Source organism: Oryzias latipes, chromosome 12 (assembly GCF_053564925.1).
Source record: "Oryzias latipes strain Hd-rR chromosome 12, Olatipes_Hd-rR_3.1".
Lineage (NCBI taxonomy): Eukaryota > Metazoa > Chordata > Actinopteri > Beloniformes > Adrianichthyidae > Oryzias > Oryzias latipes.
The window spans coordinates 3,555,347-3,576,772 of record NC_136248.1 but is presented as its reverse complement, the minus strand read 5'-3'; the positions used below and the strand labels follow the sequence as shown (position 1 = coordinate 3,576,772).

At 44.1% G+C, this 21,426-nt stretch overlaps 1 protein-coding gene and 1 long non-coding RNA gene across 3 annotated transcripts in view; one reads left to right on the top strand and one right to left on the bottom strand.

Moving 5' to 3' along the window:
• Positions 1-11,322, bottom strand: part of ror2 (receptor tyrosine kinase-like orphan receptor 2) — a 39,246-nt gene extending 27,924 nt beyond the window's left edge. Inside the window, exon 1 of the mRNA XM_023960376.2 lies at positions 10,855-11,322. Coding sequence (XP_023816144.1) covers positions 10,855-10,918 — 64 coding nt within the window. The 5' untranslated portion in view covers positions 10,919-11,322. The remainder of the gene's footprint in view (positions 1-10,854) is intronic.
• LOC105355328 (uncharacterized) lies at positions 1,422-20,566 on the top strand. 2 transcript variants are annotated; one of them, XR_013659263.1, is made up of 5 exons: positions 1,422-1,542; positions 5,313-5,405; positions 5,495-5,630; positions 20,150-20,265; positions 20,356-20,566. It is a non-coding gene; the product is annotated as an uncharacterized LOC105355328 (long non-coding RNA). The 2 variants fall into 2 exon arrangements; XR_013659262.1 differs by lacking the exon at positions 1,422-1,542 and adding an exon at positions 2,101-2,947.
• The last annotated feature ends 860 nt before the right edge of the window (positions 20,567-21,426 follow it).

Below are 21,426 nucleotides of genomic sequence, written 5' to 3'. Positions count from 1 at the left end.
TGTAGAGCCTGATTTATCCAAACAGCAAAGGTCAGCATGGATCTAAGAAGTTAACAGGAAAGCAACTCCTGCTAATGCTAACAAATGGATCATTTAGTAACATTAACACAGACAGGAATAATGAACGTCACCTGTCTACTAAGGCCAATGTTCAGAACAAACCCATCAGTTCAGAGTTAGAACTCAAGTCTGCAGTGTTCACCTGCGCTGCAGGTGCACTGAGCTGAGACAGGACAGGGAGGGGCTTATCTTTGTGTCAGTCCTCCTTCAGGAGGAATTTTAAAACAATACTTTCAGTTAGTTACGTTTTTCAAAAGCTCTGGTTCCTCTGAAGACGTTTCCCAAAGAATTCAACAACTCCAGCAAACCAAGTTCAAAGTAAAAGAATTGACCCACTCTGATGGGGATTTTGGTGTCCTTCACATGTTTTTGTGGTATTTTTCTGATGATGGAGCACAGATATAAAGAAAATTAAGATTACATTTGTGTTTCTGAGTATTTTTTATTCAAATCATTGTGAACCAGGTGAAAAAATGCTGTTCGGAAAAGAGCTTATATGTGATGTCGGAAATGCGCTGGGTGGGCCGTAAGCTTCCTGCTCCAAGCTCTCGGCAACCGGGAGCAAAGGGGGGCGGGGTTACTCCGCGCCAGCGGTCCCATCCACAACTCAGAGGTGAATTTACTGCTGCTTTGCAGAAACTATGTCCTAACAGCAAAAACACAACAAACAAAAAAACTGGTTGTTGCTAAAAACAACATAATTAAAAGAGCACAGTGAACGATTAGGCAATAGATCAAAAGATGATCGCTGTGGGACTTAAAGTTAAATTCTTTTAAAAAAAAGCTCAATTATCTTTTCTGTATTGAGTAACTGTCTGTACAAACAACCATCAGTTTGCCTGTACATTAAAATAGGAAAAACTGAAGCAGGAAAAGTAACTACGGCTCGTGAACACAACACACGTTCACTTTCTGTAGCAAACCTTTACTCGGTTCTGCTCTTGTAATCTAAATATTTTGATACTTTCACTATTCCTGAAGGAGCCATCAGCTTCATGAGAACCTTTTTCCTTTGTTTAAGACATTAGTTACATGTTGTACTCTCAAATGCTGCATTTAATGACCTCCCTGCTCCCCGGGTTTGTGGTTTTAACTCCAGCTGTCCAACATCTGCACAAGCTCTTCCCTGTGGTCCGTTTGACAGCCTTCCTCACCCCCCCACCCCCCACCCCCCAACGCCAGCGGAACCAGCGCACGCCGTGTCGCGTCCGCATGCAGTCGGACAGTTTGCTTGCTATTTGAAGAATGACAGTGTCAGCTAAATTCTTAACACACATTTCAGATTCACAACTGACAGTAACCCGCAATGTTTGAGCTGTGCACGTTGGGGCTGTGCACGTGTCCAGCTCAGGAACAGCCACGGAGAAAAAGAGGCGGGCTGACTGCTGGGTAACCCGCCGTTCCTCCTCTTCCTCTGCTGGTAGACCCCGAAGCTCCTCTCTCTACATGAACAAACAAAGCTGGCTGTTTCTCAACCCCATGGTAATTTAACTCAACCTTGTTTAGCTGTCTGTGCACAAAATGAACGTGCACGCTCTGCGCTCGCACGCTTTGTTATTGTCCAAACTAAATCAGAGAGGTTTTCCAGCAGGATGTTGGGTAGGTCTGCACCAGAACTGCCAGCTTCATTTTCCAGCCGTGGGCTCGGTGGAAACGGAACGGCTCGGGCACAGGAGCAGGAAACTGCTGCAGCACAGACTTCACCGTGAACGCGTGCTGACGGCGGCCTCAGAAGAACTCCTCTGACGGATCTGCACGTCCAACCATCGCAAAGAAATACAACAAGCCGACTAATTTGAGAGGTTTGGAGAGCCGGCCGCTTCCAGCTGTGATTGATTAGATGTATGACGATCCCTGGAAAACAGCGTTCCCGTCCGCAGCTACATTCCAGCAGCCTGAGCCTCTCCATGAAAGAGGCTTTTGAAAGGAAAGAGGCCCCCGCTCCATCTTCTGGGCTTTTCTCTAAGGGGCCTGCTGGCACACCTCACCACTTTCCTCCCCCCTCCTACCTCCTGCAGCTCAGCCCTCACACTTTATTCGCCTCCACTCCACTTCAGAGGGCTAATGTAGATCTAAGACTTTCAGAATGAACCGATTTTTTAATCACGTTTGCCACACCGGCATGAGGCGGAGCTAAGTCTGTCCAGGTTATTGTTGCACACCTTTCAGCCCATCCCTTCAGGGGTCGCCACAGCAAATCAGCTTTCACTGATCCGCACAGGTGGTTTGGCAGAGTTTTTTTATGCCGGATCCCCTTCCTAACACAATCCTGTATTGTATCTGGGCTGGGGACCGGCACAACTGAAGCGGGAAACGAGCCCTGGTTTCCCGTTCCAACCTGCTGCACACGCCCCTTTGACTCTTGCCACCTACTTTCCCTCATCTGTCAGTCCGTCCATCACCACGGCAAACAAGAAGGCGCTCGAGGCTGATCCTTGGTGCAGTCCCCCCTCCACCTTGATCTTCTCCTGCAGAACATGTTCTCCAGCTCTCATCCATGTCCTGAACATCTCCAACGTTCTTCTCTGCTGCTCTGGTCTTCCTCATCCAAACCACAGCTCCTCTCTCTGGATACTGTCGTAGACTTTCTCTGGATCTACAAAGACTCAATGCAGACTAGGCCTGCACAATAAATCGAAATTTATCGTTTTTCGCGATATCAAGCTGTAAAATATGCATATCGCAAAAGTCATTGAAAATTGCGATAAATGGTAACTTTGACTGTGATGAATCTATCTTATGGCAGCTTCAAGTATTTAACAAATCAAAAAAATCCATTTGACCAATCGGATGGACGCCTTCACATTGTTGACCAATTGGATGGAGCTACTTTATGTAGGATGTTCGCCTCCCATGTAGACGAGGGTCATTTGGAGTATAATTTAAGGTATGTTGACTCTTATTTAAACTGTTGCAGTCAAATGGAAATTATGTTTTTGGTTGTTTTGCTATTAATGTACCGCCAGTTATATCGTCATCGCAATATTGATCGCTAACATCAGGAAATCGCGAGTTTTCCTCGTATCGTGCCGCACTAATGCAGATCCACCTGACCTTCTCTGTTCTTCTCCAGAAACAGCCTCAAAGCAAATATTGCTTCTCTGGTCCTCTGCATGAATCCACACTGTTCCTCACAAATGTTCAGCTCTAACCTCCGGCTAGCTAAGCTTCCGCTACTTTTCCCTGGACTTCAATGTGTCCGATAAGTGAAGGAGAAAAGAGAGGATTGAGAAAACAGGAGTGAAGCTCACAGGGAAACACTCCCAGGCTTGATAAGAACAGGCTGCAGAGCAGAAAGGAATGTGTTGGAATGACGTACTGGTGTTTCAACAAATCACCTCACTTGTCCAGCACACAAGAACATGCCCTGGAATTGCGACACCCCACCCCCACCCCCATAAACGTCCGGTTAGGTGATTTGATGGAGGTGCTGAGGGTGGAAACAGCCCCCACTTGCCTAAAGCAGCATGCCATGCAGCAACTCGGGGAAGTTATGTGGCTCCAAAGACAAGTCTGCCTTCAGGCCAGCACTCAAACTGTTGATTCAGAGAAACTCCTCTTGTCTGACTGTGGATTTCAAACCTGCAGTTACTAAACGATCTGTTTCTCTCATTTCAGGTGTTCCAGTGTTTCTGTCTGTCTCGTGCTAAAAATTCACTAAACACCCAAAATGATTCGTTTGAGCCCCTTAAAAAAAATACAGTTAAGATGGTCTCTGCATGAATGTCAACAACCAGCTTTGTAGGCAATGATACATCTCAAAGCTTTAAAAAAAGTACAAGGTGTGTACAAAAAAAATCAAAAAATTTTAAGTTATAAAATATTTACAAAAGTCAGATAATTCACATGAACAGGTGAGAATGGGAAAATCCCCGTCTAAAGGCCCGTACACACCGGGACGAATATTCGCCAGCGTTTTTCAACACGTTTTTTGTGTTCACACCCAGGCAATTTTCGCTGACGATGAGCCGAGCGAACATGCAATTTCATTCCCTGACATTAGATGGCGCTTAATGTAAACAGAAATACTCCTGTACACAAGGTGGCGCTGCGCAACTTTACGCTTCTTAAAGTCACTTTTCACTCAGAAGAAAAGAGCAAGTATTTACGCGCTTGTCAGAATCATACAAAGAAAACATGAATATTTCCAGCACCAGTAGCTCTAGCTCCAGTTCCAGCGATGAAGAAATTATTGTTCTGTTGAGTGATGAAAGACGCCGATTTTGGGTACATCCCATAGTTACGAGAAGAGAAGAACATGGGGAGTTTTATCGACTGGTACAAGAGCTGAAAATGGATCATGAGCGTTTTCGGGGATATTTTAGAATGTCCGTCAGTGAGTGCATCTTCTTCGTCTTATTTCTTCGCGGCAGTGTAGACGCTACTTGGCGTATATCTTCTTCGCCGTGACGTATGTGTGCTCAGCAAGACAGTTTTGTGTTTTAGCACCCCCAAGTTGTATTTTACTGTAACTTCAGAAGCTCTAGACACGTGTGCAAAAGCGCCATTCTCATTGGTCGTATAGTTTTTGATGCGGCGCGTCAAACCAAAAAAACGAACCCGAGGCGTTTTTTTTTTTTAATGACGTTTTGACGCGTGGCGTTTTTCGCATCGGTGTGCACACTCACAGCAGCTGTCACACACACAGCAGTCGAGTATGAAGAAATGGAAAAAGGAAGAACCAACATGGAAACACAGAGCAGTTTAAAAATCTATCTTTTGACGTGTAGTTTGTCAATGTGATCTCTGCTGATGAAGCCGTTTCTGCTGCATGTTCCCTTCACTTCCTAAAGATATAGTCCCAGTAAGAAATTATCTGGATAAATGAGACCACAAACATCCATTCCCAACATCTGCTTAAAAAGTCTGCAAGTTCCCTCTCTGGCCTTTAATGGAGCGGTTCTGCTGCGTGTGCAAGTTCTGCTGGACACGTTACAGAACCACAGTGCCTCCAAACCTTGCAGTGCGCATCATCATGCGTTCTCCTGAAATGAATGTGCAGTCTGTGGGGTTTTATTTTGAAAATCCAACAGACTTTCTCAGTGATTTATCTCTTTCTCTTCCTACCTGCTCGATCGTGCTTCAGCAAACTGATGTGGTTAATAAACTCTCCCAGCAGAGGGCGTCACTGCTTCTGGGCCGCCTCACAAGTCTGTACTTGTGCGGAAAACCACACTTGCCCTAAGACTGTACTCGAAGAATCCACACAGCAGGTTAATATGACTAGACTCTAACATGGTTTATTCCAACAGGAAGAGCACACACGAAGCAGCAACCCCTCCACCCCTAAAATGTCTAAGCACCTGCTTCTCATCTCGCCATAAATTCCCTCAAAAGAAGAAAAAGTCAGTTATTAGATCAACGCAAACCTGGACTGCTTTGTTTGCACTGAACCTTGAAGACTAAAACAGTCCTGTTTCTGCTTTCAAATCAGAAACCTTGGATAAATCCTGCAGTTATGACACCACTCCGGCCTAAAGAAACAATAAAACTGAACTGCAGCAACGTAAGAAAAAGAAGATACTACAATCGGAAGACCCAAAAAGCAGACGGACCAATGGGAGTCCCAGGTAAGAAATTGTAAGCAGAACTATTCCAGACTCTACAAACACCCAAGTCCCCTCAGAGCTGAACTTCAGTCACTTTCCCGTCTCCTAAGGGGAGTCCCGAAGCTAGACAGACATGAAGTTTGCATTTATGATCAGAACAACAAGGCTGTCATCGGGGAGGCAGAGAAGCAATGACAGTAAAAGCAAAGGCGAGTGCTAATGCTAGTTATTAAACGTTCAGGCTGCAGCTGCTCAGAGGGATGTTGTGGACAGAGTCATGAAAACAAGGAAATGTCAGCTACTGTACTCCGTCCTACAGGTTAATGAGACCCTGCTGACAGCCTGTTTAGGACTTGGTGTACATTTCAGTTCAAGCTATTGTAGTGGAAACATGATTTCATGAAACTGTTATATTTAAAATAATGTTATATAAAGTAACTATGACATTTGGATTAGTGCAATGTAAAGGACCTATAACTTGCAAAATCAACTCTTTGAGCTTTAAAGTGTATTATGATGTTAATTTCACACTATAAACAACCTCAAAGCAAAATTTGTATCCATTCGCGCATTTGTGAGCATTTCTCTAAATACCAGCGCTCTGAGCACCAGCCCCTCCCAATCAATGAAAATGAGTGGGTCCTCACATTGTGACATCACAAAGTGAAGAACCGCCCCTTCCAGGAAGAGTCTGTGCTGCCAGCTCCGCCCCAAGGCTAACAGACACACCCACTTTCTCAGTGGAGCTAGCGGTGATTGGCTGAACATTTTCCTTTTAAATGAACAAACTGCACATCCATCTTTGCAAAAGTTCGGATGTTGTTCATTTTCGTGTGTGAAGCGCAGACACGCTGCCAAGGGCGTCTATAGGTTGACGTCATGAAATGGCCACAAGGAGTGAAAGGCGGAGCCTCCAAGAGCGAGGTGTCTTAAGGCCCGTACACACCGGGACGAATATTCCCCAGCGTTATCCGTCAGCGTTTTTCGCCACGTTTTTTGCGTTCACACCCAGGCGATTTTCGCTGACGATGAGCCGAGCGAACATGCAATTTCATTCCCTGACATTAGATGGCGCTTAATGTAAACAGAAATACTCCTGTACACAAGGTGGCGCTGCGCAACTTTACGCTTCTCAAAGTCGCTTTTCACTCAGAAGAAGAGAGCAAGTATTTACGCGCTTGTCAGAATCATACAAAGAAAACATGAATATTTCAAGCACCAGTAGCTCCAACTGGTGCTTGGTTCGGGGATATTTTAGAATGTACGTCATTATTTCTTCGCGGCAGTGTAGACGCTACTTGGCGTCTATCTTCTTCGCTGGTAAGTGTGCTCAGCAAGGCAGTTTTGTGTTTGAGCGCCCCCAAGTTGTTCTCATTGGTCGAATAGATTTCGACGCGAGGCGTCAAAAAAAAAAAACGAACCCGAGGCGGGTTTTTTTTTGACGCTTTGACGCGTGGCGTTTTTTCGCGTCGGTGTGCACACTCATATTGGTGCCCTTTGTTTAGTCACGAGGCGTTAAACGTCGGCGAAATTCGTCCCGGTGTGAACGGGCCTTTACTCCCACGTTGGAAAATAAGCAGCGCAAACAACTCATATTTCATAGAAAATGTGTTCTTTAGTGTGCTAAAGGTAATATATGATTATGATGGATAAAGTTTACTCTGAAAGGCTTAAGAAAATCAGGATATAGTGCCTTTAAATGCATCTATCAAATAAGCAGTAAGTGTACATGAATATAATATTATGTCATTATTTTACTTGTATTGGTCGTTTAGTGCTCTATGCAGACCAGCAGTCCTGAGAGAGACCCCCCCCCCAACACACACCTGTCCTGATCTGGGTATATATAGTTGCATACAGTATAGTTATGAAGTTTCTCAGAGGGATGCTGTGGACAGTCATGAAAAAAGGACATAAATTCAGTCGTCATTGTTTTCATGATATGCCATGTTGGAACCACATGGCATCAGTATGCAGTGAATGGTCAGAATCGGTCTGACTCTCTCACCCCTACCACTTGAAAGCGTTATCTTGATAATCTGTTAATGGAACGTTTTGAGCCTGCACAGTGGTGCAGTGGTTAGCGCTCTTGCCTCACAGCAAGAAGGCCCCCGGTTCAAGTCCCAGGTGGGGGACCTGAAACAGAACATGGGGGACCTCTCTGTGTGGAGTTTGCATGGGTGTGTGATATGTGTGACCCTGTGACAGACTGGTGACCTGTCCAGGGTGTCCCCTGCCTTTGCCCATAAGTGACTGGGATAGGCTCCAGCAGCCCCGTGACCCCAAAAGGGATAAACTGAAGATGAATGAAATGTTGGGGGCCAACAGAGGAATCTGATTGGTCAGTTTGTTACTTGAAAAGCGTGTACTACAGAAAAAAATGTGGACAAAAGAGAATTATCAAGAACATGTTTAAAAAAAGGTTTTAGAGCCAAAATGTTTATTCTGACCAATAGAACGACTAACAGCTGTTTATTTCTCTATTGAAGTCTCTGGGATTTTGGGTTCTTGAAACCAGCGGGAACTTCCTGTTTGGAACATGGGGGGGAGGGGTCACTCAGTCCAGTTCTCATATACAGTCACGTGCTGGCTCCTCCCACATGGTCTCCCTTCCTCGTGTACTTCTACATGCATTAAATGTATTTGTATCATCGATTCATGAGTGATTTTAGTACTTTCCTGAGCATGTGGAGCTTATATTTGAGATTCAATTTCCCAGCATGCATTTTCGTTATGGTAATGAAGGCATTCCTGTTCCTTGTCAGGTCCTCAGATGTTCAGATACCATCGGGTCCACATGTTTCACATTAAAGCCGCTGCAGCTTCGTGACTGTTTGTGCTGTTTTTGATCTGGGAAGGCTGACGGTTCCCATCCGGCATGAACGCCACGCAGCCTGTAGTCTGGACTCAGTTGGATATTAAAGCCTTAATAAAAAACATTCACCCGACAAGTGGTTCCTGTTTCATCCCAAACACAAAAAGGACAGGTAAATCATCACCTGGTTCCGCCAACGGTTTTCCCTGCCTGAAGCGAAAACGAAAGCTTGTTTGGTCTTCATGTTCCCATAACCCAGACAGACGGCAGTAAAAAGGTGGAGAAGCCGCTGCAGACGAACGCCTTCCCTCTTATCGCCAAGACTCACTTCAAAGGAGCAGCCTCTCTGGACTGTCAGATGCTATCACTCGCCTGTGGAGGATTCCCCCCCCCACCCCGCCTTGATTTTATCTTGGAGCTCACACAGCCCCCCCCCCCCCCCCCCCCCCCCCCCACAGTTTCCCTCAGGACAGAGCTAAAACAACAATGGTGCGCCCATAAAAAAAATAAAAAAAACAGGCACTTCCCCTCGAAGCTGCGGCCATTTGCTGGTTCAAAGGCCAGGTGACGATGGGGGGGTGGGGGTGGGGGGTGCATTTTCACTGGTTCGACACCACATGTGGAGTGGGGTACAGTGGACTGCAGCTCAGCTTGATAATGGGATTCAGTGACATGTTTAGAGAATGAAAATGAGTTATTCCTAAACTCTGACAGATCATTGAGTCGTAAAACCGTCAGAGGACAACGATTCATTAACGTGCTGGAATATTCTGAGCTTCCCGTCCTTCTGCTCTGGAATATTATTCTAAAAAAAAACAAAATAAAAAGAGGATGGAGGAGCACATTCCCATGTTTGAATCGGGATCAAAACCCAAACTCTGGGTGGATCTTCACACATCCACCTCAGGCTCCCTTAAAAACCGCCGTATGGGGTTCACTGTCCCGCTGAAGGCTGGCAGGTGTGCACGTGCACGTGCACACCTGCCAGCCTTCAGCGGGACAGCGAACCCCGCCAGTGTAGCTCATGCTCTGCAAAGAAAAACGTCTCCAACAGAGAGAACTCTGAAGAGCGGCTGGGGGTGGTGGTGGTGGGGTCCACGACTAATCTATATGAATGAGGGCTCAGGACCCCCCCCCCCCCAAGAAAGAAAAAAAAAGCAGAGAGAAGATTTTTGCAGACATGGAGGCCATTGTTTACATATTCTGCTCTCTGCCCTTCATCCAGGGAGGAGGAGGAGGAGGGGGACTTGGTCTCATCCTTAAGGCTGAGATGCGGGGGGGGGGGGGGGGCTGTTAGTGGACCCCCTCTCATTTCCATTCTCTGTTTGGCAGTTCTCATTGTATAGGCCTTATCACAGCAGCAGGAAGCTGGACGTGTTGCAGGTTTGATTCCGGTGCTCTGGATTGTGTCAGACTGAAGTTCCTTTTCGGTTCCGCTCGTGATGCTGGGACTGAATCCTCACAGCTCTGTCTGTCCAAAATGGAGTCTAACCCTTTAGAAAATGACCACATGCAACCAGGACATGTGCCCGCACAAGGCTGCCGTTCCCACATTTCAGAACCAAGCACAGCGTTGCAGCAGTTCAGAGATTGTGTCCCGTCGTCCAAGTTAGGCTAAAGGGGTTCATCGACCCTCTTTCTACTCTTCCTGTAGCTGCCAGTGCAAAACTCCCTAATGAGATAGAGGCGGCTGTGGGAGGGGCAGAGTCAGTGTCGCAGCAGAATAGTAAAACCAAAAATGACAACACACTCCAGTTCAACATGACTGCAGCCAGACCCCCCCCAATAAAGACAAGGAGGGAACCAAAAGGAGGACAAGAAGTAAATTCTTTGTAACAGGAAAAGATAAAAAAAAGCAGGAATCACGGAACATCTCTGCAGTCTGCGGTTCTTCTTGCTTCCTTCTCCATCTCCAGCAGGAATCTCAGATGGGTCGGGGGGGGGGGGGGGGGGGGGGGGGGGGGGGCTGTCCCGCAGCAGTAGACCCCTCAGGGCTCAGAACAAAGTTTTGACTCAAGCCTCAGAGGCCTCCGGGGGCCGTGACGTCACAGCTAATTATTAGCCGCGTCCTCACCCACTCATTGCACACAGGAAACCTGCAGGGATCTCAGTCTGCTGGGGTTGGGGGTAGGAGAGGGGGGGTGTCATGAATCAGCAGGACTAACACCCCCCACCCCACCCCTCCGCCCAGCTATGCATCCAATTAACATAACAAGGCTCGGTCTCTGACAGCGGCTGGATCGGGACAAAGGAGGTTAAACGTTGCCCTCTACCTCCCCCCCAGCCCCCTTTTTTTAGGAGAACACGCCGTTCTCCTGCAGGACTCAGGAGGAGTCAAACTGCAATGTTCCCAACTTCTCTGAAACTAAGGCGGTCTGCAGACCACACCACCGAAAGAGTTACGGTACCGGTAAGGGGGGGGGCACTCACCGTTCCTCGTTCTCGCCGGGAGCGAAAGGAGCATCAGGAGAAAAGTCTCCAGGAGGGGGGCCATGGCGTCCGCTAACTGCCCGGACTGTCCGGGTCGGCTCGGTCCGGTTCACTTTCTGTCCTCAAAGAAAGAAAGAGCGGCTCTTTCACCCCCGGGAGGCGCGCGCCAACTTCTGCTTCAAGCACGAGCACAAAGGTGCGTTTATCCCGCGCGCCTGCGTCCCAGCTGCGGGTCCTCGCGCTCAGAGGGTCGTGCCTGCATGCGGGTCCCTGGGAGAGCTCAGCCGCGTGCGCCGTGAGGAGGGTCCATCTGGAGTCGGACTGGGGGGGTCCCACTCGGGCCGGAACTGTTAGTTCAGCGGAGAAACGGACCGCGCGCGCGTTTGCTCGCCCAGTCTGGAAGTGATTAAAGCTGGAAGTGCGCCTCCCAGGAGCCTGACCCGCGCGTGCACAGGCGTGATGTCACTGAAGAGGCTGCGCGTGCACGCCTACGGGGCAGGGGGCCAGCAGAAACCTAGTCCTCCAGCTCCCAAAACCCTCTTAACTTCATAAACTCTTTTTTAAAAAAAGGGCAGTTGTGCCTGACTAAATGTTGTTTTGTTTTCTCTGTCACATTTTTGTGCACAGCCATACAGAACTAAAAAGGATCAGAATCATAGTTAAATCAAACCCATTTAGCACGTTGTTCTGTGAGCCACACATAAAAAAACAGTTTAAAGTTAAACTCCAGGAAAGCTTAAAGTTCCAACCAACAGAGCCGTTAGACCAGATACAACAACTTTACCATTATCTATACGTCTGAGGGGGACTGGGACTCTTTAGGACAATTTAAGGTAGGGCTCTGTTTAACACCAAAAGTCATTTAGTTCAGTGTCTTACTGAACAAAAACCTCCGAGAGCGGAAAAGTCCCACTTCAAGTTTAGAAAAATACACGTAATTTTTGTTTTTGTGGCCATTTTTAAAGACAACTTTTAGATATGTACAATAATTGAGTTATATAGTTCTACTGAACAAATTTAACTCTGCTTTTGCACAATAAAGTTCCTTTCAAAATAAAGTCCACCTTGTGTCAAATAAGATCCTCCTGCTGAGTCAGACGTGGCATCTTGGTCATCATGGTGCACCGTCGTCCTTTTTCTTCTTTTACTTTCAAATGTGAACATAACAACATTTCAGAGTCCACATTTATTTAAAATCTGAAGGTTACCTGTTAATGCAATTAACTTTGCATCTGAACATCAAGTCGACACCATTGTGTATCATTGAATGTGTGGTTTAAGCTCACTCTAATGATAAGCCACTCTGATAGTAGGTGTAATGCAAAAAAAAAACTACGGTGGCCCAGAAGGGTCACAACACTTTAGATTTCACAACATAACACACCAAAATTCATCACAACTCACAACACAAAACAATGACTCACAACAGGGGGGTATTCCAGAAAGTAGGTTATGCTAGTTACCACGGTAAATTTGAGGCTAAGGAAGCCGACAACCTCAGCTTTCGGTTCCAAAAATTGAGGTATGTTCCAGGGTATGCTTGGTTGCCATACCAACTCATGCTCTGAACATAACCTGGTCTGCAGGTTTAGTTGAAGGTTAGTTTGTTTTCAGAGATTGCCAAGTTTACCATGCGACTTGTTCGCTGTGGCGACCCCTGATGGGAGAAGCCGAAAAAAAGGAAGAAGTTTGTTTTCAGAGAGGTAAAGCAGCATGGCGTGTCCATTTAAAGATGATTTAGTGAATGAAGAAGCTCAGATAATACTTTTTCCACCGTGAGAGGTGATGAGACCACATATGGATGTTGGAAAAATAAACTTTTTTACTTTGATCTAACTTCATTATTTGCTTCAGTTAAGACAAATACTTTTTTTGAGTTCAGCCATCTTAAAAATAACATGTAGTTATCAGACATTTATTTTACTTTTATTCAAATTAATTCAATTAAGTAGGTGTAACTTTGGTGCTGCTGTTAGATCAGCAGTACAAGGAATAGTGGGATACCATTCCCTTTGCCTGTAGTGTAGGTTTTTGTCTAAATATGTTTACTTGTAGCCGTTGTACTGTTTGCCGAGTTATTTTGTTCTGTTATGTTTAATTCTTTCTGCACCATGAGTGAGAGGATGATAAGTTTATTCAGCACCACTAGTGCAACGTTATGGTATAAGACCTGAAGGGACAGTCTGTCATGAGAATTAAAGGCATGGTATATATTGTAAATCCACATTGTATCATTTATTTTAATTTTATAAAAATGAGAAAATCTGCAGCCTCTAACTTAGACATATGAGAGTTCAAAAAGTACAATAAATTAATATGGAAAAACATTTAATTTAATTGGAGTAATATGACATTTAGTTAGATAAATGTTTAAATTTGATTTGTAAAAACAACTATTGAGTTGGATAGATGTAAGAAATTAGGTTGAATAAATTTAACCCAATTACCAATTGAATGAATTCATTTAGGTTTTATATGTTGTACATACAGTATAAACATCACAATGAAAATAGAAATGAGATAGAAACTCTTACGTTTACTTTATCCGTTATTTCTCTCCAAGCACAAACTCTTTCTTTTGCTGATGATGCAGCCGTGTTACTTTTTTGATGGGCGTATAATCTTCATACGCCGTCATTAACATCTCCGACTCCGTCTCACTGAAGTATAGCGCTCTCTTTTTTTCTCCACTCATTTCCATGGTGACTCCGGAAATCGGCGATCCATTGAGAATGTCTTTATGTACCTGCTGTGCACGTGCATTAACCCAGGGTTACCAAGTGGAGCGTAATTACGCCAACTCATATCCGGTCTTTTGGAACCGACATACCCAGAGTAAGCAAGTTCAGGCGGATTTCAGCCAGAGTTCAGGGTTAAAGTCAGGCTAGTTTAAACATGCTTCCTGGGGCCTGTTTCAGAAAGGAGGTTAAGTGTAAACTCTGAGTGCGTTAACCCTGAAATCAGGGAAACCCTGGGTTTTCCGTTTCAGAATGGGAGGTTTGTTAAACCAGAGAAAGCAGAATAAGTCAAACCCGTTTCTGAAAGAGAGGTAACTTATACTCGGAGTCAGTGTCCATGGTTACTTACGCTGTGAACCTAACCTGGTCGGGAGCAGGTTTTATTCTCTAAACTCAAGGTTTCTGCCGGTCCCCTCCCCTTTTTAAAGACGAAGCGGTATTTTTCGCTTTAACCTTCATTGCCCAAATTTCCGTCACACAGAGACAAGTGACAAGAATGGCTTGTCCTTTTTTGGAGGACCCAATAGACGAGGAGGCTGCATTAATTCCTAGAGAATTACATTTACGTCGTGTGAGGATTTTGAGAAGACTCAATTTTTTGTCATTGCTCCATACGTTTTTGTTTGAGCGTTACCGTTTTTCATTGCAGTCAATTCCATATATACAATGAAAACAACATTATGTATTGCTATGTAGATGTTTCATATGTCAAATATTGTCAACATGCCTACATCCATGACATGCTCATATTTGACCTGATTGAATTATGTTTTTAGACTTCATTTTTAGCTGCTGCCATGTTCTTTTAATTCCTGCAGGATTGCATCTACATGAAAATGAAATCAGGGACATTGAATTAGATTAATGTAACAATTATTTTATGGAAACACAATTTGCTAGCACTGCTTACTTTCTTAATCCCATATAAACCTATACCACTTGATCAATACAAGGGTAGACAAAAGTTCACTTTTAAAAACACAATTGCATGTATTAATATTAAACTGACCAACGTTTGCAAGAGGGGGAGGTTAACAAAAAAGTCAACTAAACATTACCGACGTTAAAGGCATTTTTCCCCCTGATTGGTTCTGTACACTATGCAGCATTTCATGCAATTACACCAGGAATAACACTTCAAAAGTACACCTAAATATCGCCATTTTTTATTTCACTCCTTACGCTATTTACAAAGTTATTACAGTCAATATTTTATAACAATGATTTAAATGCAAACTTACGCATTAACTTGAGCAGCTATGTTTTCCACGCTAACTGTCTCTGTTTTGCAGATGCAGCGGTGTTGCTTTTCTTCGGGAATATGTGCTCATATTCACTGTAACTCTGCAGCAGCACGTCAAGTTCAGCTGGCGAAAAATACGCAGACCTCTTTTTTTCCACGGTTGCCATGGTGACTCGTGATATCTGCGCTCCATTGATAATGGCTTCTTATAGTCGCGGTGCGCACGCTTAACTCCGAATCAGTCCACTCAGAGTTGATTGACCTAACTCCGATCAGCTTCTCTGAAACAGAAAACTCAGAGTTGTTAATCTCCCGATTGACCAACTCAGAGTTCAAGTTTAACCTCAGAGTTGGTTGAACCTCCTTTCTGAAACAGGCCCCTGGAATACCCCCCTGGAAACAATAAACCACAACACAACACATTAACTCACAACACGAAACAATGACTCACAACAGGAAACAATAACTCACAACACGAAACAATAACTGACAACATGAAACAATAACTCACAACATGAAACAAAAACTCACAACACGACACAATAACTCACAACACGAAACAATACCTCACAACACGACACAATAACTCACAACACGAAACAAAAACTCACAACACAATAACTCACAACACGAAACAATAACTGACAACATGAAACAATAACTCACAACACGGCACAATAACTCACAACACGAAACAATAACTCACAACACGACACAATAACTCACAACACAAAACAACAACTCACAACACGAAACAAAAACTCACAACACGAAACAATAACTGACGACATGAAACAATAACTCACAACATGAAACAGTAACTCACAACACGAAACAATAACTCACAACACGACACAATAACTGACAACATGAAACAATAACTCACAACACGACACAATAACTGACAACATGAAACAATAACTCACAACACGACACAATAACTGACAACATGAAACAATAACTCACAACACGACACAATAACTCACAACACGAAACAATAACTCACAACACGACACAATAACTCACAACACGAAACAATAACTCACAACACGACACAATAACTGACAACATGAAACAATAACTCACAACACGACACAATAACTGACAACATGAAACAATAACTCACAACACGACACAATAACTGACAACATGAAACAATAACTCACAACACGACACAATAACTCACAACACGAAACAATAACTCACAACACGACACAATAACTCACAACACGAAACAATAACTCACAACACGACACAATAACTCAAAACACAACAAAATAACTCGCAACAAGAAACAAACACTCACAACACACAGTTATTTTTGTTATTTTTTTGTGTGTTGTGAAATCTAAAGTGTCGTTTTGTGACCCTTCTGGACCACCGTAAATAACCCCATTGTTTTGCTCAGTAATCTGACATTGAATATCTCAACAACAATGACAACATTTAATTATCTAAAACAAATGAACCACTATTCAAATCTTTAGCCTTTTTTTCAAAGTCAAAGAGCCACAACGGAGGGATGTCAGAGGCAAATGTGGCCCTTGAGCCTCAGATTGCAGACCCCTGTTTTTGGTTATAATTGCTGTCATTCACAATGTTCTGGAAAGTTAGATATCTACACACGGTAAGATGAATTTGGGAGTTCATAACGTTTGCTGAAGGTTTAGCTGGAAGTGGTCCATGAAGGAAAACTTCTTTCAAACTGAAACCTAACTGATCAGACAAATGTAGCCTCATCGTGACTAAATGTGTTTCTTTAATGCCGTGTCACAATTCTGATTTTTCCTGGAAAACATAACCATTCTAAAGACCATGGCACATTTTTGAGGATCATAAATTAAAGCTGCACATAAAAGAAACAGAACAATTTTTATTGCAAGTTTGAGAACAAAAGAATCAAAAAGTGTCATTTTTCCAGAGATGGAATGCAGCTCTTATTTTCTCCTTCGTTTGTGTTGTGCTGCGTAAACTGTTCCATAACAGTGTTGGTTGGTGCTATCATTTCAGAGGTTGTTTCAGAGGCGAATTGCAGACAAATGGGTGCAGTTTGAAAGGGTTAGGCCCAACATTCCGTTCTAGAATTTGAAGCCAACCCTGAAGTTTGAAATGTAGCAGCTCCTCCGGTGATCTCTGGAGGCTGCTTTCTTTTTAATGCAGTCTGTTCTATTTTCTGCTTTAGACCCAAGCGATTTATGTAACCCTTGTGCTATCTTAGATGACCCCCCCCTTCCATTGACGTGTTCTCCCTACCATGACAAAGGTGGATAAAGGTGGAAAGATTTCATGTAATCCATGGACACCAGTGAAGATCACAAATCATTGAAGAAAAAAGCTTTAGCGCACTGTCTAGTGGGTCTAGATGACCCAACTCCCAATGTTGAAGTGCCTAGGATAGCACAAGGGTTAGAAGCTGTGTTTATTTTTAGAGCTCAGATTTGTGCTTTACTTGGGCGTGTTTAGTAAGTTTTTGCCATTTTTCTTGTATGGGTGAATAAAAAAACTCTGACCTTACTTTGTCCTGCCCAAATCCCCACTTTTGGGAAGTTATTAAAGATAGTGGAGTAAAATCTAGTTCACATGGCCAACCCACTTTAGTCTTCATTTTCTGAATTCAGAGGTCTTTGGGTGAGATCAGAGATTAACACTCCAGTGTGTATGTCTACATTCACCTGCCACTTTATTAGGTACACCTTGTTAGTACCGGGTTGGACCCCCCTTTTACCTTCAGAACTGCCTTAATTCTTGGTCAGCAGCAGTACTCAGGTAGGCTGTCAGAATCAGAGTCAGAATCCTTTTTTATGGTCATTGTACATGGTGATACAATGACATTGCAGCAGCCTTGGAGTGGTGAATAAAATAAAATAAAATGGAATAAAATAAAAAATGAAAATAGTGTAACTCACATGTCTAAACAAAAATGTACAATATTTACAGAAACAATTGAATTTTACATACGTATGAAAAAATAGAATGGAATGAGTAGAGTTACCAGAAGCACAGCATAGTAGATATACACGTTGGAACCATGTGGCGTTGGAACCATGCTCAACTGGTACTGAGGGGCCCAAAGTGTGCCAAGAAAATATCCCCCACACCATGACACCACCAGCCTGAACCGTTGATATAAGGCAGGATTTTTTATGATGTTGATGTTAAATTCTGACCCAACCATCAAAATAGAGACCCATCAGACCAGACAACGTTTTTAAATCTTCTAGGGTCTAGTTTAGGTGAGTCTGTGTGAATTGTAGCTTCAGTTTCCTGGTCTTAGCTGACAGCAGTGGTACCCGGTGTGGTCTTCTGCTGCTGTAGTCCATCTGCCTCCAGGTTGGACGTGTTGTTCAGAGACGCTCTCCTGCAGAACCCGGTTGGAACCAGTGGTTCTTTGAGTTCCTGTTGTCTTTCCATCAGCTGGAACCAGTCTGGCCGTTCTCCTCTGTTTGGCATCAACAACGCATTTCTGCCCACAGAACTGCTGCTCTCTGGATATTTTCTCTTTTTCTAACCATTCTCTGTAAACTCTAGAGATGGTTGTGGGTGAAAATCCCAGTAGATCAGCAGTTTCTGAAATCCTCTGACCAACCCGTCTGGCACCAACAACCATGTTCAGAGTCACTTCAACCACCTTTCTTCCTCATTCTGATGCTGGTTTGACCTGCAGCAGATCGTCTGGACCATGTCTACACGTCTACAACCACATACATAAACAAGAATATGTTGGTAAAAAGATTTAAAATTAATCAGGAAGTAAATAATCCGGTTCTGGCCAACCTTGTCCGCTTCTCTTTCTGTTGTGTCTCTACTGACTTTTGTGCTTCCACACAGATGAAAAATTAGGCCTATGAGAGAAAAAGTATTGAGGAAACTCCAGAAACCATCTGGATGATCCAGAGGAGGATTGGTCCAAAATTGAGACCAAATTGGAACTCTTTGGTAGAAACTCCACTCTCCGTGTTCAAAGGGAGAAGAATGCAGAGTTTCATCCCAAGAACACCAAACCCACATGAGGGTGGAAATATTATGGTTTGGGGCTGCTTTTCTGCAAAGGATACAGGATTGATCTATGTGAAGGAAAAAATAAATGGGGCCATGTTTGGTGAGATTTTGGTAAATTCTTCTTTTCTTAGTGAAAATAGTGAGGATGAATTGGGCTAGATCTTACAGCAGAACGATGTTCTTAAACACATCGCCGGGGCATCAAAGAAGTGGATATTTAAAAGGTTCTGGTGTAGTCTACCCAGTCTCTGAACCTCAATCCTACAGAGAATCTATGGAGGGAGTTGAAAGCCTGTGTTGCTTAGCAACAGTCCTCAAACAAGACAGCTGCAAATCTGAAGAATCCTTCTGAAACATGTTTTTGCCCCATTGTAATAGATTTCAGTGTGATTTTGTAAATGAAGAAGGTTCTTCAGTCATGGGGTACCTCAGGGCTCCGTACTCAGTCCAATCCTGTTCAGTCCAAACGTTCTTTAATTGGGTTACATTTTAAGCAGAACCTCATTTAATATTTCTAAAATCTGAAACAATCTGTCTCAATGACACTTGACTTCAAGATCATTTTGATGAATATCAGAACATCTCTGAGAAGCCCCCAGTTGGCCTAAAAGGCAGTAGCCAGTGTTTTGATTAAATGCTAGATGATATTTGCAATGGAAGTCTAGTTTCTTTTCAGTGCTGCCTGTGGAACTAATGTACATCTTTACTCACAGAGAAACTCAAAATGTTGAAATTCCATCCTATCACAGATCCATAATTCCAAACAAAGCTCTTTCTGCTGCTGGGTTCGATTGTTTCTGGAGTTTCCTCAACTGGAGCAGGAAGCTTCAGGCATCAGGCTCCTCTTTGGACTCTTTAATTTGGGACAGTCACCCTTCTCATTGGAGACCTGTTCTGTTTTCATGAACGTAGATGTCATTGCTGCAGATGCTAACGTGAGCCAACAATGCATTTTAAATGGTCTGATGGTTTTGCTCTATTTGTGGAGCACTTATGAAACCAACTGACCAAACATCCATCCACTACAACCAAACCTGCTTAATCTCTTTTGGGGTCACGGGTTGCTGGAGCCTAACCTAACTGTTTGCTAGAGGTGGGGTTCACCCTGGGCAGGTCACCACTCTCTTGCACACATTCACACCTCGGGACAGTTGAAGGACATCTATCCGATGAAGCTTGAGGACAGTGGGAGGAAGCTGGAGAAAACCCGATCACGCCCCAGAAATACAAGCAAACTCTACCCAGAAATGTCTGTTTGAGTTGAACCAGCGAGGCGGGAGTGCTAACCACTACACCACCATGCACCTCTTCTCAGTGACACAGGTTCCTGAAAGAGCCAACAGGTGGTTTCTGGACTACGTTGGATCAGATGGCTGCTTTGGTTTCAGCTGCAGGAGTTTAACCCGGCGATGAAGACAAAGATGAGCAGCGGTTATCAGAAAGACTGAGGTTTTTGTTCTCTGTGCATCTTTGTATTGCATACATTTATCCATCCTAAAATGAATAATTTTCCTCTAACAGCATCATTACCTGGGGTGGGGCTGACTGAGGACAGAAACCATTCAAAGAAGACATTTGATGGGAACAGTGGGATGAGTTTGGTCTGAAGTGAGAACAGACGGGTGATGGATCACAGAACCGTACCGACAGCTCCACAGTCATCTGCAGACAGTCCAGTTAGCAGCAACTATCCATGCTATGGTCTGCTTGTGTGGCGGAATCAATGAAAGGGACAAAAAGACAAGCTGGTGAAGAGAGCTAGCTCTGTCCTGGGCTGTCCCCTGGACTCAGTGTGTAACACTCTACAGTTCATCATTCATAGTCTTAAGATTATTGTCGTGGGTTGACTATGGAACACAAATGAACAAATGAACAACCAATTAAATCAAGATTTGTTCTTTAACCATCATAATTTCATTGAACCCAGTCACACTCCATGAATCGCGCTCCCGATTACATTATAGGTCCGTGCACGCGTTTACGATGATTCCCTATTGTCCGTCTAGCGACTCCCACCTGTGTGCGCGTAAGCGCTCCAACGTAAACAATTCCTCCCAAAGTCAAAAGAAACAGAAAAACTGAAATGATCTCACCCCGTCCTTCGGGTTAACGTCAGGGAGTCTCATTTTTCTCATGGTCACTTTCCAGCCACGTCCTTCCCCAAAAGAAATTAATAATAATCCCCGCGGCAGAAGTTGGAAAGGTGCGCGTCAGATCCTCCTCTGTGACTCCCGATGGTCGGTTTCCGTGGTATTCCGTGCGTGCTTGCTGTTGGAAGGGCCCTCTTAGTCTCCCTTTCCGTCTTGTCAGAGTTTGAACTCTCCTTAGGCTTTTAGCCCACCTTGTCTGTCCCTTTTTAACCCGGAAGCCATGCCGTGTGTTAACGCACCCCAGCTGATCGCATCAGCTGCGAGGAGTGACGTCAGCGGCATCCCCGGTACACAAATACCCAAAATACACACATTCACTAAAATAAAAGGAAAACATAGGACCTCTTCACCTCATAGGGTGTAAAATACAGAAAACATGATACATTTATGTGGCTTTGTCACATAGTGGACTCTGTAGGTAAGAGGAGGATGCTGACCAAGC